Source organism: Stylophora pistillata, chromosome 1, assembly GCF_964205215.1.
Source record: "Stylophora pistillata chromosome 1, jaStyPist1.2, whole genome shotgun sequence".
In the NCBI taxonomy this organism is placed as follows: Eukaryota; Metazoa; Cnidaria; class Anthozoa; order Scleractinia; family Pocilloporidae; genus Stylophora; species Stylophora pistillata.
Window position 1 is genome coordinate 22,380,347 of NC_142519.1, and position 26,991 is coordinate 22,407,337.

Genomic DNA, 26,991 nt, shown 5'->3' on the forward strand with positions numbered 1-26,991 from the left:
CTCAATCCTTCACATTCACTAGCACGTGAAGCCTTGCAAGAAACGGCTAAGGTAAAATGTGTCCATCAAATTTCAAAGTAGAACTTCCTCAAATATGCTTTGATTGATAAGTTTACCGGAAAAATCCACGTTGATCGAAAAATGATAACTTGTGTGGGCTGGATTAGGAGAGGAGTTGCGAAAGCAGTCCCTGATAAGGTAGGCATCAGCATAGATCTGTAAATTACATTGGCTTCATTTGCCGAAGTGTTAACAGCTGGACACGTTGTGAAAAAGGTTGTGGTCATTATTACTGGTAAATCACTTTAACGAGAAACTACTCATTGTTTATATTGCCCTGATGTACATTCCTGGATATGCACATATTCGGTTTCCCCATTCACAAACCGTAGAACTCTGTTAACTTTAACCAGTCAATGCTCAAATGTACACGTATATGTGGTTAAGTTCATTTTGTTATACCTCTCAACTCCAGTACGTTTTCCGATTAGAGGAGGGTGGTTCATGTTCCATAGATCGGAACTCATTGAATGCATAGGGGAACATCAGTTAACTTTTGATTCGCTTGTGAAGAGGTAGTGTATCTTGAAACTGCGGCAAATTTATGAGCGGTATAGTGGTGGTCTAGTGGTATAGTGTGGTCTGTACCCTTGTTAACAATGATGTTCATCATCACTGTGCTCAAAATGTTGTGGACGCACCAGGCGCAGCTGCATGAATCCACAACAAATTTTAACCAGTGTGATGATGAGTGTTGTTGTCACTTAGACTTCAGACCACACTAAATCTCTGTTGATTTGTTTTGTAGCACAATATAAACATTCATAAAAAAAAATAATTATTTCAGGGTGTGACACATTGTGAGATATTGATATAAGCAGCCTTGTCTTCACCCTTATTGACAATGGCAAATTGGCCAATCAGAGCACAACATTACTAAAAAATTTTTTTTTTTTTTTTTCATGCAGTCAGTGTTTTCTTTTTGAGTTGAGGGGTGTAACAAAGCACTTAATTCCTGGTCACATGGGAAACAGTCTTGTTTTCCCTCAACCCTCGGTGCCTCCTAAAGCCTTTACCTTGGGGAATATTGAGTGTGTCAGGGAAACAAAGCATGCCCTTTCCCTTAAGGCTTTTCAGGTTATTTACAATCATCAGGTTATTACAATAGATGATTGTAAATAACCTGAAAAGCCTTAAGGGAAAGGGCATGCTTTGTTTCCCTGACACACTCAATATTCCCCAAGGTAAAGGCTTTAGGAGGCACCGAGGGTTGAGGGAAAACAAGGCTGTTTCCCATGTTAAGGGTACCTTTAATATTGGTCTCTCTCCACATGTCAACCTTTCATTATTACATGTACTATTACCCATTTTTATAAACAGCCATTCTAACTTGTGCTTTATATGGCAAAATAACCAAATGCCAATATTCATTGCCATTGGTGGACTTGAAGGGTATGTACTGGGTTAAAAAGTTCAACATCATGATCTATTATATTTGTTTGTCAGGTTGCCTTGTCCAAAGAAGAAATCCAAGAGATCATAGATGAAGCCAAAGAGAAGTTGAGGTACTTCTAATACAATCTTTAAAGGTTTAATGAGACCTACAGTTTTTGCTTTTCCCTACATCAGCGGTCTTCAGTGACAATTAAATTACAAACTGAAGAATTATCACAAGACATATGTTTCATATTTGTATTACTGCATCTAGAAAGTTGTTATTTTTAATTATTTATTATGAGATCTCAAGTGCCTCTCAAGATCAATATATCAAATGAACTTTTTTGATCCTCAGACAAAAAGAAGCAGAAGAGAATGGGGCTGAAAGCAGTGGTGAGGAACTGGATGAAGACGTTAGTAAGGCAAAACGAAAAACAAAGAAAAGCAGAGATGATGATGATAATGATGATGATGATGAAGAAATTTCAGACTTGTATGATCTTGCACATTATGATAGTGATGAAGATGTGGAAGGTAAATAACAAAGGTCACAGAATGCTTTTTCTGCTCCAAGATAGCATTTGCTTTTTTACATTTCAGGAGAATCGATATATAATTTTAAGATTTAGTCTCAATAAGCTACTGATTATATAACAATGACTGACATTCATATTATTTCATGTTTTTTTTTTTTTTTTTAAGGAGAGTTAATGTCTGGAGCAGGAATGGCTGGTGTGACATATTTTGCTTCAAACAAAGATGATCCGTATATTACTCTAGCAAATCCAGTGAGTCAAAATTCTACAACTGGTTGTGACATTATTTTATTAAATTAATTTCAGTGATAAGTTCTCACTTTATGTACGCAGTTGTTGGGATAGTGTTTTTTATAGGCATAGAGACTCAATTGATAGATTTTCCAAGTAAAATCTTAGGAATCGTGATAATAAGTCCATCTGTATGTAGTGGTGGCTACCAGTAATTGTTATACAAATACACACTTCATTTTAGTTGCTTTCATGTGTTTGTCCTCAAAAAAAAGGTAATAACACTTGCACAAATTGTTGACATCTTTGTGATGGCTAACTTACTAAAGTAACTTCAGTTTTGGAATAAAACATACAGCATCACCAAAGATGCAGTTATGTTTCTTTTAAACTTGTATTTGAGGAAACTAAAGTAGTGAAAGCTTAATGAGTAACTTGAGTATCCTGATCAGGGCAAGTGATATGAGTAAAGAACATGGACTAAATCCTGTCAGGTGGAGTGGTTTATCACATTGACTTTTTAAGCCTTTGTGGTTCATGAACACTTTAGTACTAATGAAATGATGTTTTGTTAAAGAAAGAAGTTTGATTTTTAGAAGTATTGATAAGATAACCCCCTCTGTTTCATTCAAAGGATCAGGATGAAGATGAAGAAGAAGATTTTAACATAAAACCAGATGATAATTTATTAGTTGCTGGTCATGTGGATGAAGACTTCAGTTCTTTAGAAATATCAGGTGATAACTGTTTTAACAAGAAATGTGTCTACTGTTTCTTCTTAGTTAGGTCTGTTTCTTATTATTCTCCAAATTAAATTTTACAATTTTTAACCAAATAATTCTATTTGTTGATGCCATATTTCCTTTGATTGTTTTCTTCTTTCAATTTCTTTTCTTTGGTCTTTTATAATTATTATATTTTTTCAGCATTCATTTCTTCATTTCTGCAATAATTGTTTATTTGTTCATTCATCATTTTCTTGGTTGACACACCCATTCAATGTTTATTAAATCAGCCCCATGCAGCTATTTATCCTTTAGGAGTGTTTTTGATTTGAGTAAATCTGTTTTCTTCCAGTTTATAATGAGGAGGAGGGAAGCCAGTATGTTCATCATGATATTATACTTGAGGCATTTCCTCTCACTATTGAATGGTTGGACTATGATCCTGAAGATACCAACAAGCCAGGTATGTGTATGTTCATTAATTTTCATAGAAGTTTCCTGGATTAAGTGTCCCTAATTCTCCTTACTGTCTGACATTCAATTCTTAAGTTGTTAGTTCAGAGAATTTTGCATTGGATGAACAAATAATCCATCAATTGATCTTTCACTTTATTCTCTTCACTTGTGGGCGTGATATTGTTTTGATAGTGTTAGAAGAAATTTTGTCTTGGTCACTCATGGGAATCAAAAGGTTAAATTAAAACTACTGGTAATAAGAAATAATAAGAGACAGTATTTTGAAACCATTCAAATGTATTTGTAGACTTTCAAAAAAGCCTGTATGTGTACTACGGGTCCACAAATGATCCTAGGACCGCAAATGATCCCCAAATTGGACCACAAAAATTAATGATCCTGGACCACAAAGGATCCCCACACCGCGAATGATCCCCACACCGCAAATGATCCCCACACCGCAAATGATCCCCACACCGAACCGTAAATGATCCCGACTTAAAAAATAAGGAATGGCATGGATGCTGAAATAGTGTGGATAGGGAATTGACGTGAACAGTGATTATCATGGCTCACAACTAGCATCTTTTCCACACTTTGGGCTGAATTTTTTTATTAACTCTAACAACTGACAAATAAAACTGCTGATTTGAATTGCAGGCCAGAAGTTTTGTTTTCTTTGCAACCAGAATCCCCTCAACAGATTTTCTTTAATGACGCAATATACGCCTCGTATCTCTGCTCAGCTAAACATTGTTATTTTAGTATTACAGTATCTTCAAATCAAATCTAATCAGTCCATTAATGTCATACGACTGATAACAACGGCAGAAGCGCTAACAAGAACTTAATGTTTTAGATAATAAGATTCCGTCCGACATATGCAGCGCTGCTTGCTTTTTCGTTGCCATGGGTGTCCTCAGCTAAAGTTCCTAACTAAAACTCCTCCAGGGGCAACTGTTGCAAAAAACGCTGTCATCTTAATAAACCTGTAACGCTCCACCTTCACTGCTATGAAAGACACCGTGTGAGTAACACTTGAACTGCCTTCCCCATCTGGGGCAAATTTCTTTTCTTTCTCCTCCAGGGGGCAACTGTTGCAAAAAACGCTGTCATCTTAATAAACCTGTAACGCTCCACCTTCACTGCTATGAAAGACACCGTGTGAGTAACACTTGAACTGCCTTCCCCATCTGGGGCAAATTTCTTTTCTTTCTCCTCCAGGGGGCAACTGTTGCAAAAAACGCTGTCATCTTAATAAACCTGTAACGCTCCACCTTCACTGCTATGAAAGACACCGTGTGAGTAACACTTGAACTGCCTTCCCCATCTGGGGCAAATTTCTTTTCTTTCTCCTCCAGGGGGCAACTGTTGCAAAAAACGCTGTCATCTTAATAAACCTGTAACGCTCCACCTTCACTGCTATGAAAGACACCGTGTGAGTAACACTTGAACTGCCTTCCCCCTCTGGGGCAAATTTCTTTAGTTATTTTCCCCCCGCCGTATTTCTGCTTTAATTAATTCCTGAACAACTGCTAGTTGGACTTTTGCGATGCTGTTGGTTCCAGGCTATGGTAATAAAGTTCAGCTTCATGGCCCAGCAGGCCATATCCCCAGTGGCTTGCTCTTTGTTTTGGCAAGCGGCTGGATAAATGACATTCAACGCCATTTCTCCTAAGCTTGATACAACAGCCACCGGGATTTCAAGCATGTTGATTAGGCCCCATACGGCAATCCAGTCACCCCACCCACCATTCATACATAGCCATTCTTTGCAGATAGGTGTCCCATGCTCCAAGATTGACAAATTCACTAAAATGAGTGCTGTCTGGGGTGGATGGATTACTTCGGAGATAATTTACCAGGTCAGATCGCAATTTTGTGGCACTGAACAATACTCTTCCCAGGCAAATTAGCTGGTCATTCATTGCATGGAATAAACAGTTTCCATCTCGGGGGGTTGGGGGCTGGTGATACGTGAGCCCTGCATTTCCTACTTCTTTATCCAACCAACTCTTTGGCGATTCACTGTTGTCAGAAGCTTGCTGGCAGTCTGCCATCCACTGGAAAACTTTTGGGAAATTGTCACTGCGCAAAGCTGATGCAAGATTTAATAAATCGCTCACCATTTCATTTCAGGGATCTTCATTGAGCACAAGGCCAGTATGGTTCCCATTCAAAAAAAAAATGTTTTGCTATCAGACAAGTAAATACACCACAATCAGAATCATTCCTTTGCTTTGGACATTGAGGTGTGCACTCCTCCCAATTATCCTCCTGGAAGAGACTTCTATCTTCATCAGAAAGCCACTGAAGTTCATTTCTGATAAATCTTTTTTTGATTGTGTCAAAAATCGTTAGGTGAGTTGCGGCTGTGCAAATAGGGGAATCGTAAATGTAAAAGCACACATTGAGAACACTTGTAAGGATCAGCAGCCAGTGGTCCTCAGGAGGAAGGTGCACAGTTACCATTAATTGTTCATACTCCCACAGAGTCTTGTTACCTTTTTGTTTGGAGTATGTAGATTTTTCGATCGGTCAATAAAGCGAAGGATAAAAGTAGGAAGTTGCAAATCTCCATTTCCCTTCTCCAAATATAAGTTAACAGTGTCACCATTCAGCTTTTCAAAGGAGATTATTTGATTGATGCTGGCTTCTAGCAAACTGGCATTGTTTGTTCTTGCTCGCTTTGCTGTTTCAACAAGGGGAATCTTCCTGGTCTATGCATGTGGTATTTTGTTTGCTGCTGTCACTCTTTGCCCTTTCCTGTCTCTCATTTTCTTCCTCTTTTGTTAGTGAGGTAACATCATCTACCTTAAACCAGCCCTTTTTGTTCTTTAGTGTCACTGGATCATTATAACAAATAAAATACTTGTGCATAGAATGATCGGCCTCATGGTTAAACTCCTCACAGGTGCTCTTTAGCGAGTTTTTCTTTCCCTTGACAAATTTCTTTGAAACAGGGACTGGAATCAAAACGGTTTCTCCCTTGTTATAGAGTGAAGGTGGATTTCGCTTTAACTCCCTCTTTACCATATACTGCGCCGCCTCATTAGACGAATTCAGAGCTTTCTGCCTGATAGAATCTCGTTGCCTTTCTAGCTCTATTAGTTCTTCTCTCTGGTTATTGTCCATTTGAAAACTGTTGTTGTTTTCTTCTGGAACTTCATATTCCTTCTTTCCCCCATGAAACAGTTTTTTTAGATACCTATTTGGCTTTCTACCGAAATACACTTCAAATGGAGAAACAAGACCAAAACAATGATGTGGCGATTCATTATAGAGTTGCTGGTACTGTTGAAGATACTCCACCCAATTGAGATCCACGTTGTTGGTTAAATCAAACTTTATTTTCTCTTTCCACATTCTGTTTGAGCACTCATCTTTTCCTTGCGTCTGGGGACTGTATGTTGAGCTTTTAATTATGCAAACATTTAGCGTTTCACAAACAGTCTTTACTACTCCCTTAAAGTGCACCTAACCCCTAATTTTTTTTTTCATTTAAAAAAATCTTCATGCTTTGATGAGTATCTCTTTGAAAAAATGTTTGGTCAAATCCTTGAATTTTTGTGCCCCGTTGAGGCACGGAAAATTGCATTAAAATCACTGCCATTTTGACTCACGGCTGTGTTTCCAAGGATCAAGAGTCTGGCGACTAATGTGATGTCACTTCGAGAACCCAACAATCTGTATTTCATGCCATTTTGCACAGTTCACTGGTTATGTTTGGAAGGTTAGATTGATATTGGTCGCAAATATGCCGCAGAATGAATCTAGTGCTAGAAAGGCTTTCGCAGGTCAATGACTGGCTGAGAATTCCTTGAGCGTCTTCTCGAAGTGACGTCACAAGTCTACTCTGCCCAGATCCCCATTTACGCGGTCGTGGTCCATTCGGATCTCGACTTCAACAGGGCATAAAAAAATGAGGGTTTAACCAAATCCAACAATTTTTTCAAAGAAATACTCACAAAAGCAGGAAGATTTTTCTAAGTGAAAAAAAATTTAGGGGTCAGGTGCACTTTAAATTCCGGACCCTGGTCGCCCTGCAAAATTTCTGGGGGGCCGTGCACAATGTAAATGTCTAAAAGATGCTCTGCCACTGCACTTGCCTCTTTTGTTTGAAAAGGGCGTAAGAAAAGAAATCCACTGAAAATATCAATAACAGACATAATGTACTTATAAGTATCACCGTCTATCATGGCCGGTATGCTAGCCATGCTAACAAGATCCACCTGATGCCTTTCTTGTACTTTGGACACCCTGATTGGGCAGAGAGGTGCCTTATTTTGAAAAAAGGGTCTCACTTTTTGTTGCTGCTTCATTAAATTTAGGTTGCGCTGGATGATTCGACACGATAACCCACAGTAAATTTGAGACATTTGTTTGTTCAATTTTTTAGCTCCTTCGCCTTTTGTTTCAAAGTACGCACGATCCGCAACCTGAGAGACCTCTGACTTTTTCACCACAGTGCAGTTATTTGGCTTTTCAACTATTCGTTTCCTCAGCTCTCCAGCTATCAGATCATGGACTTCTTTCACGGAATATAATTATGTCACTTCTTAACCTTCTATAAACACGCTGCCTTAAGCCTCTGTCGCCCTGCTTAGGCCAGTCTTGTAACGATTTCTCTCCAGTTAAGATACTGTAAAGTGCATCATAGACGTCATTGTCCAAAGGCAGATTTTTTCTTTGGAGCTAGGAGTAGAAGGTTTAGTTTGTTAAATTCTCAGGTTATGGTAATGGTGATGGTTTATTGGATATGAATTCGGCACTAAAATGAAATACTTCATCTTTACAAGAAATTACAAAAAATATTTACAAATTAAATGAGACTATATAATAAAAAATTTTGCCAGGGGACTGAGTTACCGGCTCACAAGATTCTATTAACAAATTATTACAAATGTGATATAAGTCTATTGCGATAATTCATTAAGCTTTGATGTCATTGCAGGAAAAAAACTTATTTGAAATTGTTTTGTCCTACATTTAAAAAGAGTCAAGTCATTGCTGGAGCGCAGCTGGCGGCCATTTGCGTCTAGTCTTTTCTGTGGAATTAATGATGACAAATGTGAGTTTTTAATTTTCTTGAACTGTTTTCTTGAACTGTTTTAATTTTCTTGAACTGTTCGAGGCAAAGACGTTCCCTATTTTCTTCCAGTGTGGGGTAATTCAAAACATTACATGCAGTTCTGTAAGAAATTAGTGGTTCAATTATCCTGAAAGCTCTTCTTTGCATGTGTTCTAAATTGTCCACAGGGTAAGATGGAAGGCTAGAATGCCATACCGGGCATGCGTACTCCAAAACAGAACGTATTAGAGCAGTATAGACACTAAGTAAATCCTTAGGTGGAAGGCCATTGCGGCGCAGGACACGAAGGATATAAAGTCGCTGAGCAGCTTTCTTTGTAATGCTAAGAATGTGACTATGCCATTTTAGATCATCCTGAATGAGCACTCCAAGGAGCTTGTGACTCTCTACTACTTCGATTGAGGTGTTATCATTAGTCAACTGTAATAGAGTGGGAGGGTTACGTAGGAAGCATATTCTGAGTTCTTTGCACTTTTTTGGGTTCAATTTCAAGTAATTTGAAGAACACCAGGTGGATATATCATCCAGGGTGGTTTGAATAGTTGATGAACCTTCTTGAGGTAGAACTTCAGCAATGGTTAGGTCATCAAAGTACTTCCAGAATGAACTGGTTGGAGTAAGCTCATTCACCATAACTAAAAATAGTATCGGACCCAATTTAGTCCCTTGTGGGACCCCAGCGTTTACATACGACCAGTCAAAGAAGGAATCAATAATCTTGATTCATTGTCTTCTATTGGATACAAAACTACAAATCCAAGGTAATAAAGACCTACGTACCCCTAAGTTAATAAGTTTCACCATTAGGATGTTGAGATTTATCCTATCGAAGGCTTTACTGAAGTCCAGCATACAATTATGCAAAGTGTTACCAGGGGTATCGATAACAAAACTGTTAGTAGAGGTAGCTGATAAACAGGATCTACCCAAGACTTTGTTAACGTAGTTCCACCATTTTCGAGAGTATGTTGTTTTCAGGTGTTGGATTTTCTCTGAGTAGAATTGTTTCTTTCTTTGTGTAATAAATGTTCGCACCTTGTCACGGTAAATTTGCCATAAATGGAGATCACCACTATGATAGGCAGCTTGACGCTCTAATATTAGGTGTTTAAGAGAAGCCGTCATCCACAGCTTTTCTGTGTGATGAAGTTTGACAGTTCGCTCCGGGAAGAAACAGTCAATAGCTTGAGAAATATTTGATGTGAATGTAGAGGCTGTTATGATGTTGGAAGAATCAGTAAGCCAAACCTGGGAGGTTAACCATCTTCCAAAGGCATCAAGTCCTGAGCGTGGGAAGTGAGGTAGTCGACGTGTTGCTTTGGGTGGATGATTAGCAGGAGCAGGATGGTGGTGGTTGGGATGCCAAACAAGGGCATTATGATCAGGTTAGTTTCGTATTGAAAAAAGCCTGCCCTTCTAGGACAGTTTACAAGTAAAGATATTTGTAAACCGTCCCGGGTTGACCAGCTGAACGTGTGGCGTAAGGTTTGAAGCTGCACATGAACTGATGAAAATCTCATTTTAAGCCTGCTCCAGGATCCTGTTGCGAGTTGTGGTGAAACCCTTAATCTATGTGAAGCATTGAATATAGTAACCTATTAGCCCGTGATGGCTGTTAACGTGACTACATGCAAGATCATGTAACATCGGAGTCCCACGTGCGCAAGCAAATCCTGTACTGGCAGTCGATCATTGAGCAAAAATCAAACACTTCCTAGAACAATGAAATCAGAAATGAAGATTGGATTTTGTTTTAAAAAAGGTCACATCAGTTAAAGCCAGGTAAACGTGGTCCCACAACTTGGGCAACTGATGTGACACAATAAATCAATGTTATCACACCAGGATCCAAACCTACCTCCTTACATCCTTATGTTTGTTCTCATCTTTAACTGCTCCAAGAACCCTCACAAATGTTAACAATGAAATGAGAAAAAGCAGTTCTGCCATTTTCCAGATTTTCTGAGCACATTGGAAGCGCTCCTCACAGGGTGGTGACATGGGTCAACTGATCTTTGACCTCTGATCTGATTTCAACCCATCACCATGGAAGCCAGCGAGTCTCTTGTCTGTCTCTCACCAGTTGGCTGATCACTCATAAATGTGAGGAAGAAACACCTCTTGTACTCTGGGTACAATTTTTAACGAGGATGCTGAACAAAAGACTTTTATTTCAACAGGCAATCGGTGAAATCAACTGCAGAAATTTAAGTTTTTTTTACAGCTGTCATACTATGTGTGTATTTTAATTCTCCATTGTCCTTGTGATGTTTACATGTTCGATTTCACTGAAATCACACCTGCACCAGAAGCATTGATCATATGCAACAGAAATGAAATCCGATTAAGCATGTTCTCCAACATTCTGCACAATAAACAGAAGATTCGCAGCCCATGATCACAACAAATGTCTTTAGAAAATTATTGTACTACGCTAAAGGTCTTGAAATCGACAAAATCTTTGGCCCTTAAAACGTTGTGTAATACTGGACGGAACGTCACGCAATGTCACAGATTTTACGCTAAAATCAAAAAAAAAAATCAGCTATGGAATAATTATTTCTTTTAAAATAATGAAACATTTTTTCATATCAATCCATGCCATTCCTTATTTTTTAGTCGGGATCATTTGCATTCGGTGTGGGGGTCATTTGTGGTCCAGGATCATTTGCGGTCCAATTTGGGGATTATTTGCGGTCCTAGGATCATTTTCGGGCCCGTACAGCACTCTAGTTGTTATTGCTACTTTCAATTTTTAATTCGCTTCAAGCATGAAAATTACAGAGAATTTGTTCATTTTTGCTGTTTGAAATTTGTTGTAAATGCCAGTAACCTTAAACTCGCTAATCAGTGTTAATTTTTCCTCCTGTAGCAAACTTTGTTGCTGTAGGAACAATGGAACCTTACATAGATATCTGGGATATTGACCTGGTTGATACCATGGAACCTGTGGTTTCACTGGGAAGGAGAAAACGGAAAAAGTCGAAGAAGGTCAGGAGTTGCTAACAAGAGCTGATTATTAACTATTAGAATTAAACTTCATGAGGTAGTGTTAGCAATCATTGGTTAGAATAATTGGACCATTTATGGAATTTCTGAGATGTCTACTAATCTTTAAGTGAGAAAGTTGTTTTTCATCTTCATTACGAAATAATGAGCCTTGCTCGCCACAGAGTCTCTGTGGCTCAGTGATAGTGCATTGGAGCATGGGCTCCAAAGATCTGGGCCCGGTTGTTCAAAGAGCGGATAACACTATCCAATGGATAAATCACTATCCAGCGGATAAGCATTAACAAAATGTACTGCGCTATCCACCGGATAGAGATTTTATCCAGTGAATAGCATTATCCATCCTTCGAACAACTGGAGCATGAGGTTCAATTCTTCATGGGGACTCAGAAGTTTCTCTTTATCCCACGCTCCTGAGGAAAAACATCTTTCTAGATTTCTTTACTGAGCTAAAAAATTTACCATCTTCCTTATTCTTTACAATCTTTAATTTAATATAGACTATTTAGGTCTGTTTGTTTATTTATTTGTCTGTAAATTTGTTCTAGAGACATTTTATAGAGTTTGGTTTTCTTGTTGCATGAACGTGTTTGTTTTAAACCTTCTAAATGTTTGAACTTCCTGGGAGCTGTATTGAGAGGAACAGAGTCAAATTTACAGTTGTACACAAAATTTCCAAGAAAGTCTTTTCTAACAGAGGCATTGTTGTGTTTTATGAATGCACTTGTGCAATGCAAATTTTGTGAGAAAACACATTTTGTTTTCAATTCTGGGTCATTATGAGAAGAGCCACTGACCAGTTCAGTGTAAAACACTTAGACTAAGTGTATGTAACAAAATATCTCTCATTACTCTATTGTAGAAATCAAGAAATTCTGAGGAAGGACACTCTGATGCAGTTCTTGACTTATCTTGGAATCACCTTGTAAGGTAAGCACTGAGAAAATGAAAATTAGTGCTTTTGATGTGAAAGCTATTTCTAAAAATGTGATTTTCAACTTGAATGCTACAGGAATGTTTTGGCCAGTGCTTCTGCAGATCACTCTGTTATTTTGTGGGACCTCTCCCAGCCAAAACCTGTCCACATGTTGAGACATCATAAAGACAAGGTAAGATGTTGTCTAGTTGTAAGTTACAAACCACAGTGAACTATTGATGAGGAGAACATCAGTAAAAGTGGTGACCAGATATTTTTTGGATTTTACATTTGTAGTTGCTAGTCAATAGAGGTTTTGCACAGCAGCCATGTTGCATGGCAGGAACAGTAGATTATTTTTCCCATGGGAAAAAAATTTTCTTTCTTATATGCAAAATATTTTCATTGTTCCTGCCATGCAACATGGCTGCCATGCAAAACCTCTATTGACCTCACTGTGAAAAAAATAACTGACTTTGCTTGTAAATAATTTGGGAGAATCACTGGATATTTTTGAGTTAACATGAATGTTCATTTTTTGGCGTCCATACATTTGTTAACAGGAGTGCTATGAAACTGCTAGAGAATCAAAATATTTAGAATTTTGGCTTTTGGTAAAAGAAAATTGAACTATTTTCTCATGGTATTATTCAGTTGCAGTCACTTCTTTGACCAATTTGCTGCTCGACTCATATTTCTATGTATAGGCTTCAATTCCTAAACCGATTTTAAACTTTTCTATTCAAATTTGTTAATTATTTTGTTGTACATGTAGGTGCAGTCATTACAGTGGCATCCATACGAGTCACAATCATTACTTACAGGTTCCTTTGATAAGTGAGTATTACCTCATAGAACATTCAGAGTTCTAAAGCATTGAATTTAAGGAGTGGTGATGAGTGGTGATTTCCTCTAGTGATTGTCCAAGTCAGCAGGTTTTATAGTACTATTGTGTATGTTTGTCATGTCATTGTACGCTATGTCGTACATTCTTCAGAAGTAAGAAGTTAGAGGAAGCCAAAGTAGTGATCTTACATAATAGATAATATAATACAAATGTTCATTACTTGTAGTATAATTTAGCAAATTCCAGAGATGCTTTCTTGTTGATAATTCAATTTCTTGGCGCTCTTGTGTTCACAGAAAGGCCAAAGTGGTCGACTGCAGAAGTCCTGAGGTAAGTTCTGCCATTTATAGACCTATTGCTTGTATAATGAATAAAGAGGGTAAGTTTGTAAGAAACTGTGGTGCTGCATCAGTGGAGGTAACAAGGTCATTTGGTTTTATCAACTGAGTTGATAATGTGAATAAGCCACTGTAAAGGGTTTCAAAGCTGACCTTTCAAGCGTCAGCTCTTTCGTCAGGGGGAAATAACAAAGGGCTAACACTCGAATCGTCAGCTTTGAAACCCTTAACGGTGGCCAATATACATTTCATAAAACCAAATTATTTTGCTAGTACAGTCTGGTATTGTTGGCTACACTTTGCATTTACCTTTACAAAAGAATCTGAAGCAGAAGTTCAGCTTGGATAACTTAGAAATGCAATCTTCATAGCAAAAGGAAAGAGTCTCTCTAAGAGCCATCGGTTTAAAGTAAACCAAACTTTGAAACTTATTGAAGGTTTTCTCTTACTAGAGACCATTTCTTCTTTTCCCAGAGTAACATTAAATTTTGGAAATTTGGTGCAGAGGTCGAAAGAGTTCTGTGGAATCATTTCTCACCATTCAATTTTTTAGTAAGTAACCTTACAATCACTCAGATGTTGTATCATACGGCCGAATGTTTCATAGTAAGTTGCACTACTTGAATTATTGAATTATAGCCTAGTTTTCCTTTTTCCGTGAAATGTTTTCACGCCGTGTTCTCAAGACTGAATCGGATAGCGCGCAGATGACAGTGAATACTTCAAAAGTTGCTTCAGTCTCTAGCACAACACTCAGTCCTTATGTTGCTGTCATTTTCTTGAGAAGTACGGGGTAGTTGTTTTTTTTTTTTTTTTTTTTTCAGGCGTTCAGTTAACTAGACAGGGCGAGGTAGTAGCACAAAGCTAGCAGGCGGGGACAAGGCGGCCTAATCCTCCTGCCTTCTTTTTCTCTGTGATGCTATTACACCCCAGACTAACAGAACAGACTGACCAGTTTCTACAGTTTCCTTTTCCTACATAAGCTGTGGCATTGTTGTTTCTGTACAGGTCAGCACGGAAGATGGTCACGTGTTTTGCTGTGATGTCAGGGCAGACGGCCCAGTGTTTACTCTCAAAGCGCACGATAATGCGATACCAGGTGAGGCACTCGTGGTGCTGTAAAAGTACTGTGAGACGATGAGAGATCTTATCCTGTAGCAAGCTCTAGGCCTCGTTGGTGAAAAGAAAACACATTTTCCTTTTTGGCGCTTATTGCGGTCAGGATCTGAAGACTTAACCAACTACTGTGGGAGAAAACTTTGATGCCTTTCGCATGAGCAAAGTCACGTAATAAGGGATGTTATTAAGGCCATTTCCAAATCGTTTCCACCCCCCCCCCCAAGGTTCCGTAGTTTTCTAATGATCCCCATATTGACAGTCAGTTTACTATAGTCCTCCCTTTGTACCCTGTCAGCGACGAGTGACCCTCCCCCTCCGTTCCCCTGAAAACGATGTGATTCTCCCCCCCCCCCCCCCAATATAAATCCCCTACCCCCTCCTCAAGCGAGACAGGTCACTAAAACCAATTCAGTCTTGATACCGAGTTTACCTGCGTTGCCGGCTGCGTGTTTGAGTGTTACCTGACATGTCCTTGGCTCCTTGTTATGTTTTTTTTTTTGTTTTGATCAGCCTTTGTGATCATAGAGGTTTTAGTTTTAACCACACTCAATCGATCTGTGTAGTACTTGAGCAAATGCTACGTGCAAAGTCACTCTCATGAAGTTCTGTTCTTATCTTTTTCTCATCGTGTTTCTAGGTCTCGCACTAAGCAGCCAGGTACCCGGATGTCTTGTCACTGCGTCAGCTGATGAGACTGTCAAAGTCTGGGACATACAGGTTGTGTGATTGAAAGTTACATCGTTTGTCTCGCGATTTCGTTTGCTTTCAATTGTAGATCGCGACATTTTATCCCCATTAGTTACCCTCTATATCATAGTCAAAAGCTTATTTGTGGAACACTTGACAACAACTAACAATCAAAAGAACTTGCTACGGAAGTTGTTTATTAAGAATGAAACATTTTAGGAATATAAAGCAATTTGAACGTAAGTAAGTATTCAGCTGTTTCGAAAAAAAGGGGCAAAAGTGCATGCCACAATCTCGAAAGGTTATTTGGGTATCCGGTAATCATTGAATTCTAATAAGTGAAACAAATACTGGAATAACCTTGCGATACCTCGTCCTTACAGTAACGTTTTCTCAGATTTTCCAAAAATGCTAAGATCAAGGAACGGTCACCTTAAAAACTACCCACATTACCTTTCAGGTTGTTTCGTGCACCTTTACGCCAACAGACTTTCTCGAAACAGCAGTATCTAAATGCATCGCCCATATTACATTAACAGTATAAGATACTTACACTTAGATGTTAGGTCACGGTGTGTGTTAAGCGTTTAACTTGAAATGTCGCTTTCCATTATCCAGAATGAGTCATCCAGTCTTTCAATACCCTTTTTTATTTCTTTTCTCTTATTTTCGTCTTTCTTTTTTTCCCTATATTTTCAGGATAACAAACCATCATTTGTGGCTTCTAAAAATCTTCAAATTGTAAGTACAGTTGTGGTTCTAACGATTATTCATTCCGAAATACTGGAGTTTGATTGATAGTCGGAAAACTACTTGTGGGGTGAGATTTCTTTCATTTCTCTTTTTTAGGGAAGAATTCTTCATACCAGTTGTTGTCCCGATTCCCCGTTCGTCTTCAGCTTTGGTGGCGAGAAGCAGGGTTTAAGGGTCATCGATTTTACTGAGAGCAACTTAGGTAATTATCTAATATTTGTCGTTTTATATATACTGGTTTTACTCGAGTTTATTCATTGGCATTTGCAATTCCCGGGCGCTTATTAAGTAAATAATAATTTAATCCTTTATTTAGTCAGTCAAGCGACCTCTTGGTCAGTCTCAAAGGGACGATTATTTAAACAAAGTTTAGCCGTTGTTTAGCAAACCGCGCCCTGAACAATCCTCAATTTAACTGAATCTTTTATCAGAACGTTATTTTTTAAAAAGAACAATGTCAAGAAGGCAGATTTTATTTATTTAAGTCAACCCCCTATAGAGAAAAACAGAGGCCCACTGACTGCGTAAAATCGTGGTTTGGGTTAGGCCTCTTGTAAACTATAAGCGCCCCAAAAAGGTTTTCGAGCAGAAATCGTGCGACTTAATGACTTTATTTAGTTTATGTCAAACAAACACGAGTCCTCGATTCATATATTTATTGTTTCAAAAGCTGATCAGTGTCGAAGCTGAAAATCTAACCAAGGCCTGTACTAGTCATCTAAGTTTATGAAGTATTTTCCTTTATTTGCTGTACGCGTAATCTGAACCTCTTTGGTTGTGTCATAGTTGGTCGGCAATTCGCAACAAGACAGAGGCTGGTACCCACAACAAACAAAGCTCCAGGGGAAGAAACTGTAGACCCTACACACGAGGTATTAACTGTGTTTTGTTCCTTTTCTTCCTAAATCATTGTACTTAAAGAGGTCAATTATTTCATCTCTCAAGCCTCTAGAATCAGTAGAGAAAGCAAACCCTGAGCCTATGGAAGAACAGACAGCGGCTGAAGCCATGGCAGCTTTGAGCCTTGGTGCCACGATGAGCAGTGGGCATTCAAAGAAAAAGAAGAAAAAACGACGAAAATAACCTGGTTATTGAATTCAATAGCCAGTACCTTTTGGAGATGTCGACAAATATCAATTTATTTCGTACACAGCCAAACACTCATTGAGATAACGCAAGTTAGCGGTAAACTTCTGTCGAACACGCGGACGTTTATAAAGTTAAAGGCATCAGTTGAGGCGTGAAACGATTTATTTTTACGAAGTGAAGTTTCATTTGCCGTTGACATTGTTCACAGCTTCATTATGGCCGAGACTTCTATCCATTTTTATTTTCTTCAAAAATTTAGACAGGATATTTTACAAATTGCATATATTAACGTAATTGGTACTTACATTTTCTGGCAACAGACTTTATGAGAGATAACGCCAGAACGGATCCGTCAATTCATTAAAGACATTTTAACTGCAAAACTGTTTTGAAACAACACAGCAGTTGAATTAAATTCCGATCTGGGAGAAGTTTCCCTCTCTTAGAAACATCTTTATAGGTCGGTGATAGATAACTCGCATATCGTACGTATCTCGCTAAATATTCTGTACATTTCTACTGAACTCGTAATTATAACGTCACTTCTTTGACGGGCGGATTAGTTACGTGCAATTAATGGAACAGTCATGTAATCACTGTGGCGAATACCGAAGCTGAATTTTGGGGCAGATGGTCTGTGATACGCAACCTGAAAAACGAAATGAACAGCAATCCATTAAGTATGAGTTAAAACCCTCTTAGCTCTCAACATCTAAACCATAATTAGTTACGTGAGTCCAGATACATTTTATGCAATCAAGACAGTGGAGCAGTTTTTCAATTGAGTGTCCGGTATTGGTTCGGTTAGCCTTTCTCGCTCTGTGATTAGTCGAGAAATCTCGCGCCACTTCCTCAACCAATCAGATTCAAAACTGATACCAATCGCGACTTGAGCGCTCCCGTTTTCCCGTGCTTGAGGCGGTCTGCCTGTTTTTACCACAAGTCTTCATTAGACTCAATCGAAATGCGCTCTAGCTGCAACACTACAGTCAATCGTATTCAACTCTGAATAGCTTCCTGAGTTCTTGTTTAAACTCCACCAGTTTCTCGATAATTTGTTAACATTGTCAGGATAGATTACATGATTATCTCCAATAGCCAAGGCGGGTAATCTGACTCTGGATCCACAAATGTATCTAACAGTTAAATTCATTCGAGAATTACTATTGATAAGCAACGAATGACCATAATTGCGTTTACTTGCGGCAAGGTAGAGGTCAATCAATCATCAATCAATCATATCCTTTATTTACACACGATGAGGTTTAAAGCTGGGAGCTTGTGGGGTCGTGTAGAGGTGTGCAAACAGAGAGCACGGTCGCGTAAGAAAAGATTTGTCTCTCCGGTGATCTTAGTCAACTATTATAACTATCGCACTATTGCGATGTAGAAAGAGTCCACTTTTAGAGATGGTGCCATGCGGGGTAATTAAGTTAGTTGAATATGCCATAAGTCTAATATCTGAATGATGACTTCGATAAGTTTAAACCCAGTTCTACAAGTTATCGTAAGCGCACAATACTATAAAGTTGTCTTATTGGTAAATGTATCTCCGTCAATTAAGGTCTATTGAGCCTCTTTCACTTTAGTCATGCCCAGCCTACATTAATTTTATTTTTATATTTAAGATCCACTCTAGATGTAGTAACGTCAAACAGCCAATATACAAGAGAACACTAGATATGTTTTAAAAGATTTTATAAAACTTTTATTCGTCTTTTAGGTAACCTGCGTAGCTTATAGTCTAACTGACTAAGGAAACAAGAACTAAGACCTGTCATTATCTTTTCCTACCTAACTTAGTGAATGGTAGCCTAGTCAGCTAAGCACCCGGTAATTAAGATGACTTGCTACCTCTGATTACAAAGTAAACAGTCGGCGACTAAATTGAACAAGCTTTTGGTTCGTGAAGTGATATGATTCGTAAAAAGTAGCGATGATGCGTTATATAGAAAAAGTGCGTTATAAGTTAGAAGAGTATACGCTAATACCAGCCAAAGGGCGTTACCACTCGTGATACATGTTTGTGACTTTGAATGGGCGTCCTGTGACAATCTCAGTTAATTACGTTATAAAACGATGAGGTCCGTGGCGACTGAAGATGGCTGAAGCCTTGTTAAGACAGTGAGAAAACGTAGTGGTTAGGTTATATTTTGAAAAGCTAGTAAGCAGAATTCAAGACAGACGGGTGGGTTGAGAATGGAACAGAGTGTAACAAGGTTATAGAAATACTGGGAAGGAATGTCACCTGCCAAGATCTGGGGACACAGGTTCTACTGGGTACAAGCAAGTACGAATTAAATACGAAGAATGTAAGAAGTGGAGTGTTAACTAAAGATGATTATAACATGAGTGCGGACATGCAATCAGATGTGGGATTGTGATAAAGTTGATGATGTAGACTCGGTGAGATAAACGCACTGGACATCACACTTTTTAGGGTGGGTTTTAGCCTCGTTTACCTCGTAACTAGTCAGGTTATCGAAGCGGATCTTCCTCAATAGGTAGCATGTATTCAGAATGTCTGACGCGGAATGAAAAGCTTGGACCTGCCGTGTGATGTGCAGCCTCTGAAGTAACAAATGTAACCATACTATCATTGCAGTAAATGGTTTGAACCCGGGGGTAACATGTGAAGATGTAGTCTGATCGTCCGGGTGAGTGTAGTCCTGAGAAGGACTGTTGTAGGTGGTAGTGACCACAGTCACAACAGTAGTGACAACAGTCCTTCTCAGGACTACACTCACCCGGACAATCAGACTACACCTTCACATACTATCATTATTTTTGTTACTCTCATCTGTGACCAGGATCAGACGAAGTGCGGAGAAACACCTTAGCATCACTGAGCAAGTCAATCACCGTTATGCGCAACAGAAACGCATGCATATCAGTAACGGTGCTCATGATAATGTCGAACCACAAGTAATCCTGGATGGAGCCATGCATCAAGGTTTAGTTGAATCTTTTTATTCCTAAATAAATCAGCCTTTGTTAACTCTTGATTTAGGACTAAAAGTCGATATTTTCAAGGACGTGTTGAACGATTTGTCATAAAAAGGGCTCCACGCCGAATAGTTCCGAAATTGTAGCTGATAATAATGATAATGATAGTAAAAACTATGCTTAAGACATTAAATAATATAAATGATAATGATAATCGTAATAAAAATAAAAAAAAATTATTCAGTTTTAAAAAGGTGTGAACCAAAGGCATGTGTCTCCCGATGTCTAAAAGAGTGCATTTATACATCTCGCACACTCTCCTTAAGCAGGCATTTAGACACATCATATTGCGTCTAAAAGTACACATTCATAGATGACGCACAGGATAATTATACATGCGCAGTTATACATGCCTTGCAGAATCCAAGAGCATGCATTTACAAATTTCACGCACTCCTTGCACAGTTAGTAAAAGTGCGTAAAGGACATATCGCACGGGTCCGTTGTGTTTAGTCATGCTTACAAACATTTCGATCACTACATTTAGATCACCTGAAATCTCCCGCTACCAAACATCACCTTTGTTTATCTAAACTCACATCATTGCGTTCTGGAATGCAAAAGGAGTCCTTGCTTCTCATGATATCGATGCATGACTTACTGATGCTGTGTATCGGAACCCAAAGTTTAAGGTATTTTTCATACATTTCTATTTACTTGAGATGCCCAATACGACATTTTTTCGCTACAAAAATACCTAAGATTGTTGTTAGCGTAACATTCTTGATTATATCCACAGTTTGGATAGCCTCCTCACCTGCGCTGTTTCTAAGTTAAATCGTACTTTCTATCGATTTATCGGCATTGTCGCCCACGCGAGATGTTGGGTGAACACGAGAAAAGTTAGCAAATCACGAGCCGAGGCAGAAACGCCACGTCGATGTTACGTCGGTTCCCCTACACGATGAAGCTCTTATCTCCAGATTTGATAAAAATAGTATCTTTACATTGTACAATGTAAAAGGAGCAGGGTAAATTTTGGTATTTCATTCATATCTTTATGTTACAAGTATGTATCATCTAAGCTTATTATTTGCACACACGACCATATAAAGTACAAGTACACGGGTCTAGATCTCAAGATGCGGGAGATCAGAAGTTAAGTTAAATACATACCATAGTCAGCTTTAGGTTGTGCAAGCCTACCTTTTCAGGGCTGTGTTGTCCCGGTCCTGGTTTTAAGGTGGTATCTGTTGGCATGTAGTTTCGTCCGTTCATAGTGTATGCTGGCATTCTCCTTTTACTTGTATTGAGATGAATTACCTCGTAAGTTCCCGGGCCGGGTGTCTTTGTCGAGATAAACAGACGATCAAACAGATAAAACGAAAAAGCAAAATCAGCATTCCGGAACGATGTAACGGATAGTTAATAGGCCAAGAAACAGTTTGTGCCAGGCTCTTAGGACATGAAGACGAACAGATGAAAGAAATTAAAAGAAATAAAAAGAAGTAGCGCACGAAAAAAAGAAAGGCAAACAAGTTTACACGAAGGTTGCGGTTGTCAGGGAAACAGTTATACCTCGCTTAGCACTCTTATTTTTAATCGCGCTCCCGCTCCTTTCGCCAACAGCATATCTCGTGTATCTACTTTTAAGCTGGTCTTCGAGCCATGCTTGAGTAAAATGATGGTGTTTGAAAACCTCTTGCTCCGTATGAAAGTATATCTCGACTTTAACTCCAATTTTACGTGGAACAGTTTTTATATATCATTTCCGAGCTGACGGACTTCTGAATCGAATCTAAACTGCGCAGATGGCGATTATCTTGAACACATCTATCGTGGAGGGAGCGTATGGCTTAAGAACAGACTAAGTTATCCAATAGAGGTGAAACCTTAATCATTGGACCTCTTGCCACTGCTACTTGGTGGGTACAACGAAAAAAAAGTGTATCTTCGATATGTGTGTACTTCTCAACTAACAATAACTTTACCTTTTTAAGATCTTCGCTGAATCCGCCAATAGTAGAGCGTCCACTCAACGAGTAAGCCGGGGCTGAAGCCTTGTTAACCCCCTTTGGTCCTATGAGGGGTGGGAGGGAGTAGGAATTTGGTGAGGGGGTGGGGTTCTTAAATAATATTTTGATACGTTTCCCAAAGGTAAAGCTTGGTTCGCTTCGTTCGTGGGGGGGATGGAATTTTTCTGGAGAGTATTGTCCTGAAAGAAAAAAAACGAATTTGAGTGTTGCACATTATGCCGGCCAGATAAAATAAACAAGCAAACAAACAAATAGGCCACAGTGAAAGAACAACCAAAGACTTGTGTTAAAAGATAAAAATAGAACTATATTTAATCTGAAATATTGCAAGGGTTTCCTTATATTGGTGATGGAAAAAAGGAATGGAAATATTATATTACTTTAAGCCATTCAGTGCAAAAATCATAATAAGCAGGTTGACTACTTATATTCCTTTTGGCAGTCTAATCTAAGTACAATTTCTTTCACCCCTTTCTTATTGCGGTTGTAAATTTGGCATGGAAGCAGATGTTCAGTTTCTACGGTGATTAGAACTTGTTGTAGTACATTTCGCGGTGAGCTATGTTTTTAATTATGTCAATCTGTTAGTTAAGGAAGAGAGTAAATCTCTCTAGCAATAGTTAACCTCGTGCAGGAATTCCTATAAATTCCTACTTCTAATACTTTTGATTATTCTCGGACTTGTTTTTTTTCAACAAATTCAATGTCAGGTTCACGATCAAGGAATGTTTCTTAATAATCATCATTATTAGACAATAAACCTGGGCCAGGTGTGTAAAGGTTGACTTTATCCGTTGTGCGACTGTAGAGTGAAAACGCAGGGGCTGTTTCCTTTCCATTTCGTGTTACATTAGCAGTGAACATGTACTTTGGACCAGGACTAAAACTGGACGAAAATTCTTTATGTCGTTGGCCAAAACTAAATGCCGGACATCTCTGCTTGCGAATATCATGTCCTTTAATTCCTACAGTTCCAGGAAGAAGATATTTCGATGGCCCGGGTCCCCGACATTTCGCACCGATTTCAGCCTCTTTTTTACTCTCGTCGCTATGCTCGTTATTTGCCTTCTTTTGTTGCGCCATTTTTTTTCTCGATAGATTGTTGGATTTCCCAGCGTGGTGGTTTTTTTCGCGTTATCTTAGCCGAAAGTACATGTTGGCCAAGCGCTTAGGCTAATCAGCTCATCAAATTGTACGTATACAGTAGATTACTGACGTAACGCGAACCTAATTAGTAATTACTTTGAATATCGCATCAAAATTGAACTGACATCAGGCTCGACTGGAAAGCAAAGAGCAATTAAACCCGAACAACGGAAACCCACAAACAAAAAAATTAATAAACTGAAGGAAAAAAAAGTAAAAAACCAACAGGTGGAGATCAGAAATCATCTAAGCCAGAAAAACTCGACGGAAATTAGGTAACCGTGCAAATGACTGGATCCTTGTAAAAAGTACCCATTGTATTATATTGTGAGGGAGAATATTGGTTGTTTTCTTCCAGACGAATCATGTATTATGTCATATTACATCGCTCGCAGCGCCCGTGGGCAAGATGAGGGGAATCCTGTGTTCTGATTGGATATCTGAGCGGGCAAGATAAGCCCATCTTGCCCGCTTGGGATTAGCCACATTGATCCCGCGCATGATAAAAAAAAAAAAAAAAAAGAATAGAATTAGAGCTGCGTTCGTAATTCTTGGACTATTTCGACGATAGAAACGCGAAAAGCGGCACATGATAATTAAAAACAAAGAAATCAGAAACGACTCTCACGAGTTTATTGTGCTACAAACACAGTTAGTTGGCTTTCTTTCCCGGCTCTCGAGGTTAACAAGCCTTTTTTAATTCTTGAGTAAGCGAAATATTTTGAAATATAATAAATACTTTATTAACCAAGCTTGTTCGGTCAAGATGTCTGGATATTAGCCTCTTTCTTTTTCGCATTTTTATGCGAAAAAAGAAAGAAAATACGAAAAATGAAAAAAAACTCGGTCAATGTCCAGCCATCTTGACCGAACAAGCTTGGTTAATAACCCATATATACTAAAGCTACAGACGGGATATAAAAACTATCTTCAACTTGAGGGGGACTACAAGACATGGGCCTTTTTAAATTAAAGAACACAAAGAGGCAGTGATAAAACTAAGGAGAAACAAGGTTGACAAGGGTTAAGACGATTGGAACAAATCGTGAAAGAAGTAGTTGAAAAAATGGAGTAAGATTTCTGAACATCGTATATTAAGAGACACTAACCACGACGAAGCTCCTTTAAACGAGGATTCAATTCAGAAAAACCCTGATGGTAACGAGGCGTGAAAGTATACCTCATTTAAACGATGAACGGAATACAACGTGTACTGTTATTGGTAGTTGGCTGTTACTTATCAAAGTACCTTGCAAGGCTGGCGACACTCATAAATTTCTTTTCTTTGCATTATCCTGCGGCTTGTTTGCCACCTTTTGCACTTCTCTCATATTATTTTTAAGTTACCTGTGATCTACTAGTAAAGAGACCCATGAAAACCACTGAAAGAAGTCTATGAGTTAAACTGATATTGAATGATTGTGCCCGATTATTTTTTTTGCCTCTTTCCTGAGTTTCCGTAACTGCTTTCGAACACGTGCTCTCTTGAGTAGTATTGGGTGAATTTCCCGTTTTCAAATCGTAACCAAAAAATAATCAAAAGTATTTGAACCCTAACAGAAAAAACTTGTAAAGAAATGTCTGAAGAAAGTTTTATCCCTGTAATTACACCGAGAAAAATGTGTTGAGATAATTAACAGTGTCTAGCGAAATACACACAAAAGCACTAACATCGTACTCTGTTTGTTTTTTCTTTGTAGTAAATGAATATTTTCTTTAAAAACGTTATTACGAAGATTCATAGAATCATGTCTTCCCAAAGATGTTCACTTGAAGGTGAATTACCTGCTGTGATTGATATATCATATTAGACTTGATTGGTGCAATACGATCAGTGCTTTGTCTTATGATATACTTTACACTTTGACTGTGAATATATGAAAATCATATATGTTAACTGCAGTTCAAGAAATGAATATAAAAGCGATCTTCGCTACTTACGCAGTAGTGAAAATAAGACCTGAAAAAATCCAGGCCTGTGCCGGATTTTAACCCGTGACCTCTGCAATGCTGGTGTACTGTTGCGTTTCGATGACGATAAAATCCCAGAGCTACGGGTTAAAACTGCAACAAGACTTTTTAATGACGAGTTCGGGTTTCTTGTAACATGTCGCTGGTGTACCACGAGGCACGACGGATTGTGTGACTTCTGATCACATGACTATAGTCAAGCGCGTCACGCCACATCCCTTTCCCTTAAAATACCAACAATAGCAACAAAAAGACAAAAAATAATAATAGAATAGGATAGAGGCAGGTTCAATTCAATGTTCAAGTGTTCAGCATAAGTCATAATCCTCAAGCCAGGTAGGGGTACGTCTGGTTCGCCCGGAGCGTCTAGGTAGGAGAGCTGAGACTGGTTCTGTGCTGTCTGGGACAGAGTGTGCTGGGGACAATGTGTCATTCCCTTGAATCCCAGGAGCCGGTGGGGTTTGGCACTGGTCTGGTACAGGCTCTGAAAAAACAGGTGATCTACTTTCATTCTCGGTCTGATGTGGTGACCTGCCTTCATTCTCAGTCTGGTGCGGCTGTTCTTTGCTGCTACTCGGCGCTAGTGACGGCTTTAGGGTGGAGCGCAGCTGGCGGCGGTTTCTGCGGAAGCACCGTCCGTCTACCTGAACTTCATATGAGTGTCAGCCAAGAAGACGTGAGCAGCGACCTAAGCTCCATTTCTGTTCCCCAGGTAGTTTCATTCGGATCGCCTCTCCCATCTTCAACGGAATGAGGTTCTTTGTGCCACTATTGTACTGCTTGCACTGTAGTCTTTCCTAGCTGCTAGACTTCTCGCTGTGGTCTTCAGGTCACTGTTTGGCTGGAGTAACATCTGAGCAGTTGATAGCAAGGTGCGCGTGCGCCGACCCATCAGCCTTTGAACTGGTGAGGTGCTGAATCCTTCACTTAGGGTGTTGCGCCATGCGAGGATAGCCAACAATGGGTCTCGTTTGTCTTCCTTTGCCTTCGAGAGCAGTCCTTTGCAGGTTTTCACAGCCTTTTCCACTTTTCCATTCGCTTGTGGATATCTTGGACTTGAAGTTCGATGCTCGAACTGCCAATCTGTAGAGAAATTCTTGAATTCCTGATTGTCAAATTCAGGACCATTATCGCTGATCAGCACTTCAGGAATGCCGTGTCGTGCAAACTGCCCCTTAAATTGGGTAATTACAGCTTGAGCTGTCTTCCTGTGAATCTCAACTACTTCAAAGAAACTGGACCAGTAGTCCACCATTTATCAGAAATGTCTGCTGCCCAATGACAAACAGATCCGCGGCGATTTTCTGCCAAGGACGCGAAGGAAGTTCAGTGGTTGGAGCTCCTCGCGGGCTTGTGCTGGACGGTACCATTTGACAGATTGTACAACGCGAAACAATGTCTCTTATTTCAGCACTTATTCTTGGCCAGTACAAAATTTCCCGAGCACGGCGAACACATCCTCTAATGCCAATGTGACTACTGTGGAGCTGAGTTAGCATGTCCTTTCGAAGTGAAAGGGGTACTACAAACTGTTAGCCACGGAAAACTAGACCTTGCCACTCTATCAATTCGCTTCGCTCATCATAATATGGTTGGACAGCAGGGGGTCATTTTTTCTTGTCGGGCCACCCTAGCTTGATAACAAGATTAAGTTCCT

General features: G+C 39.1%; 3 protein-coding genes and 1 pseudogene across 3 annotated transcripts; 1 reads left to right on the forward strand and 3 right to left on the reverse strand.

Annotated features, from left to right (window-relative positions):
- Positions 1-14: 14 nt before the first annotated feature.
- LOC111326429 (periodic tryptophan protein 1 homolog) lies at positions 15-18,823 on the forward strand. Its single transcript, XM_022930430.2, has 18 exons — positions 15-198; positions 1,507-1,565; positions 1,793-1,971; positions 2,140-2,225; positions 2,839-2,941; positions 3,282-3,392; positions 11,350-11,468; positions 12,349-12,416; positions 12,499-12,595; positions 13,178-13,239; positions 13,546-13,579; positions 14,062-14,139; positions 14,596-14,686; positions 15,344-15,423; positions 16,093-16,134; positions 16,243-16,348; positions 16,933-17,018; positions 17,092-18,823. The coding sequence occupies exons 1-18, from the start codon at positions 142-144 to the stop codon at positions 17,227-17,229; spliced, it is 1,596 nt and encodes a 531-aa protein (XP_022786165.2). The 5' UTR covers positions 15-141; the 3' UTR covers positions 17,230-18,823.
- Positions 4,534-9,110, reverse strand: LOC148741716 (uncharacterized; annotated as a pseudogene).
- Positions 17,162-23,442, reverse strand: LOC111326430 (ciliary microtubule associated protein 1B). Its single transcript, XM_022930431.2, has 4 exons — positions 22,979-23,442; positions 22,173-22,396; positions 21,388-21,528; positions 17,162-17,884 (listed from the first exon to the last, which is right to left on the reverse strand). The coding sequence occupies exons 1-4, from the start codon at positions 23,298-23,300 to the stop codon at positions 17,795-17,797; spliced, it is 777 nt and encodes a 258-aa protein (XP_022786166.1). The 5' UTR covers positions 23,301-23,442; the 3' UTR covers positions 17,162-17,794.
- Positions 23,443-26,076: 2,634 nt separating this feature from the next.
- On the reverse strand, positions 26,077-26,589 carry LOC111326420 (uncharacterized protein K02A2.6). The gene has a single exon (XM_022930415.1). The coding sequence runs from the start codon at positions 26,587-26,589 to the stop codon at positions 26,077-26,079; it is 513 nt and encodes a 170-aa protein (XP_022786150.1).
- Between the last annotated feature and the right edge of the window lie 402 nt (positions 26,590-26,991).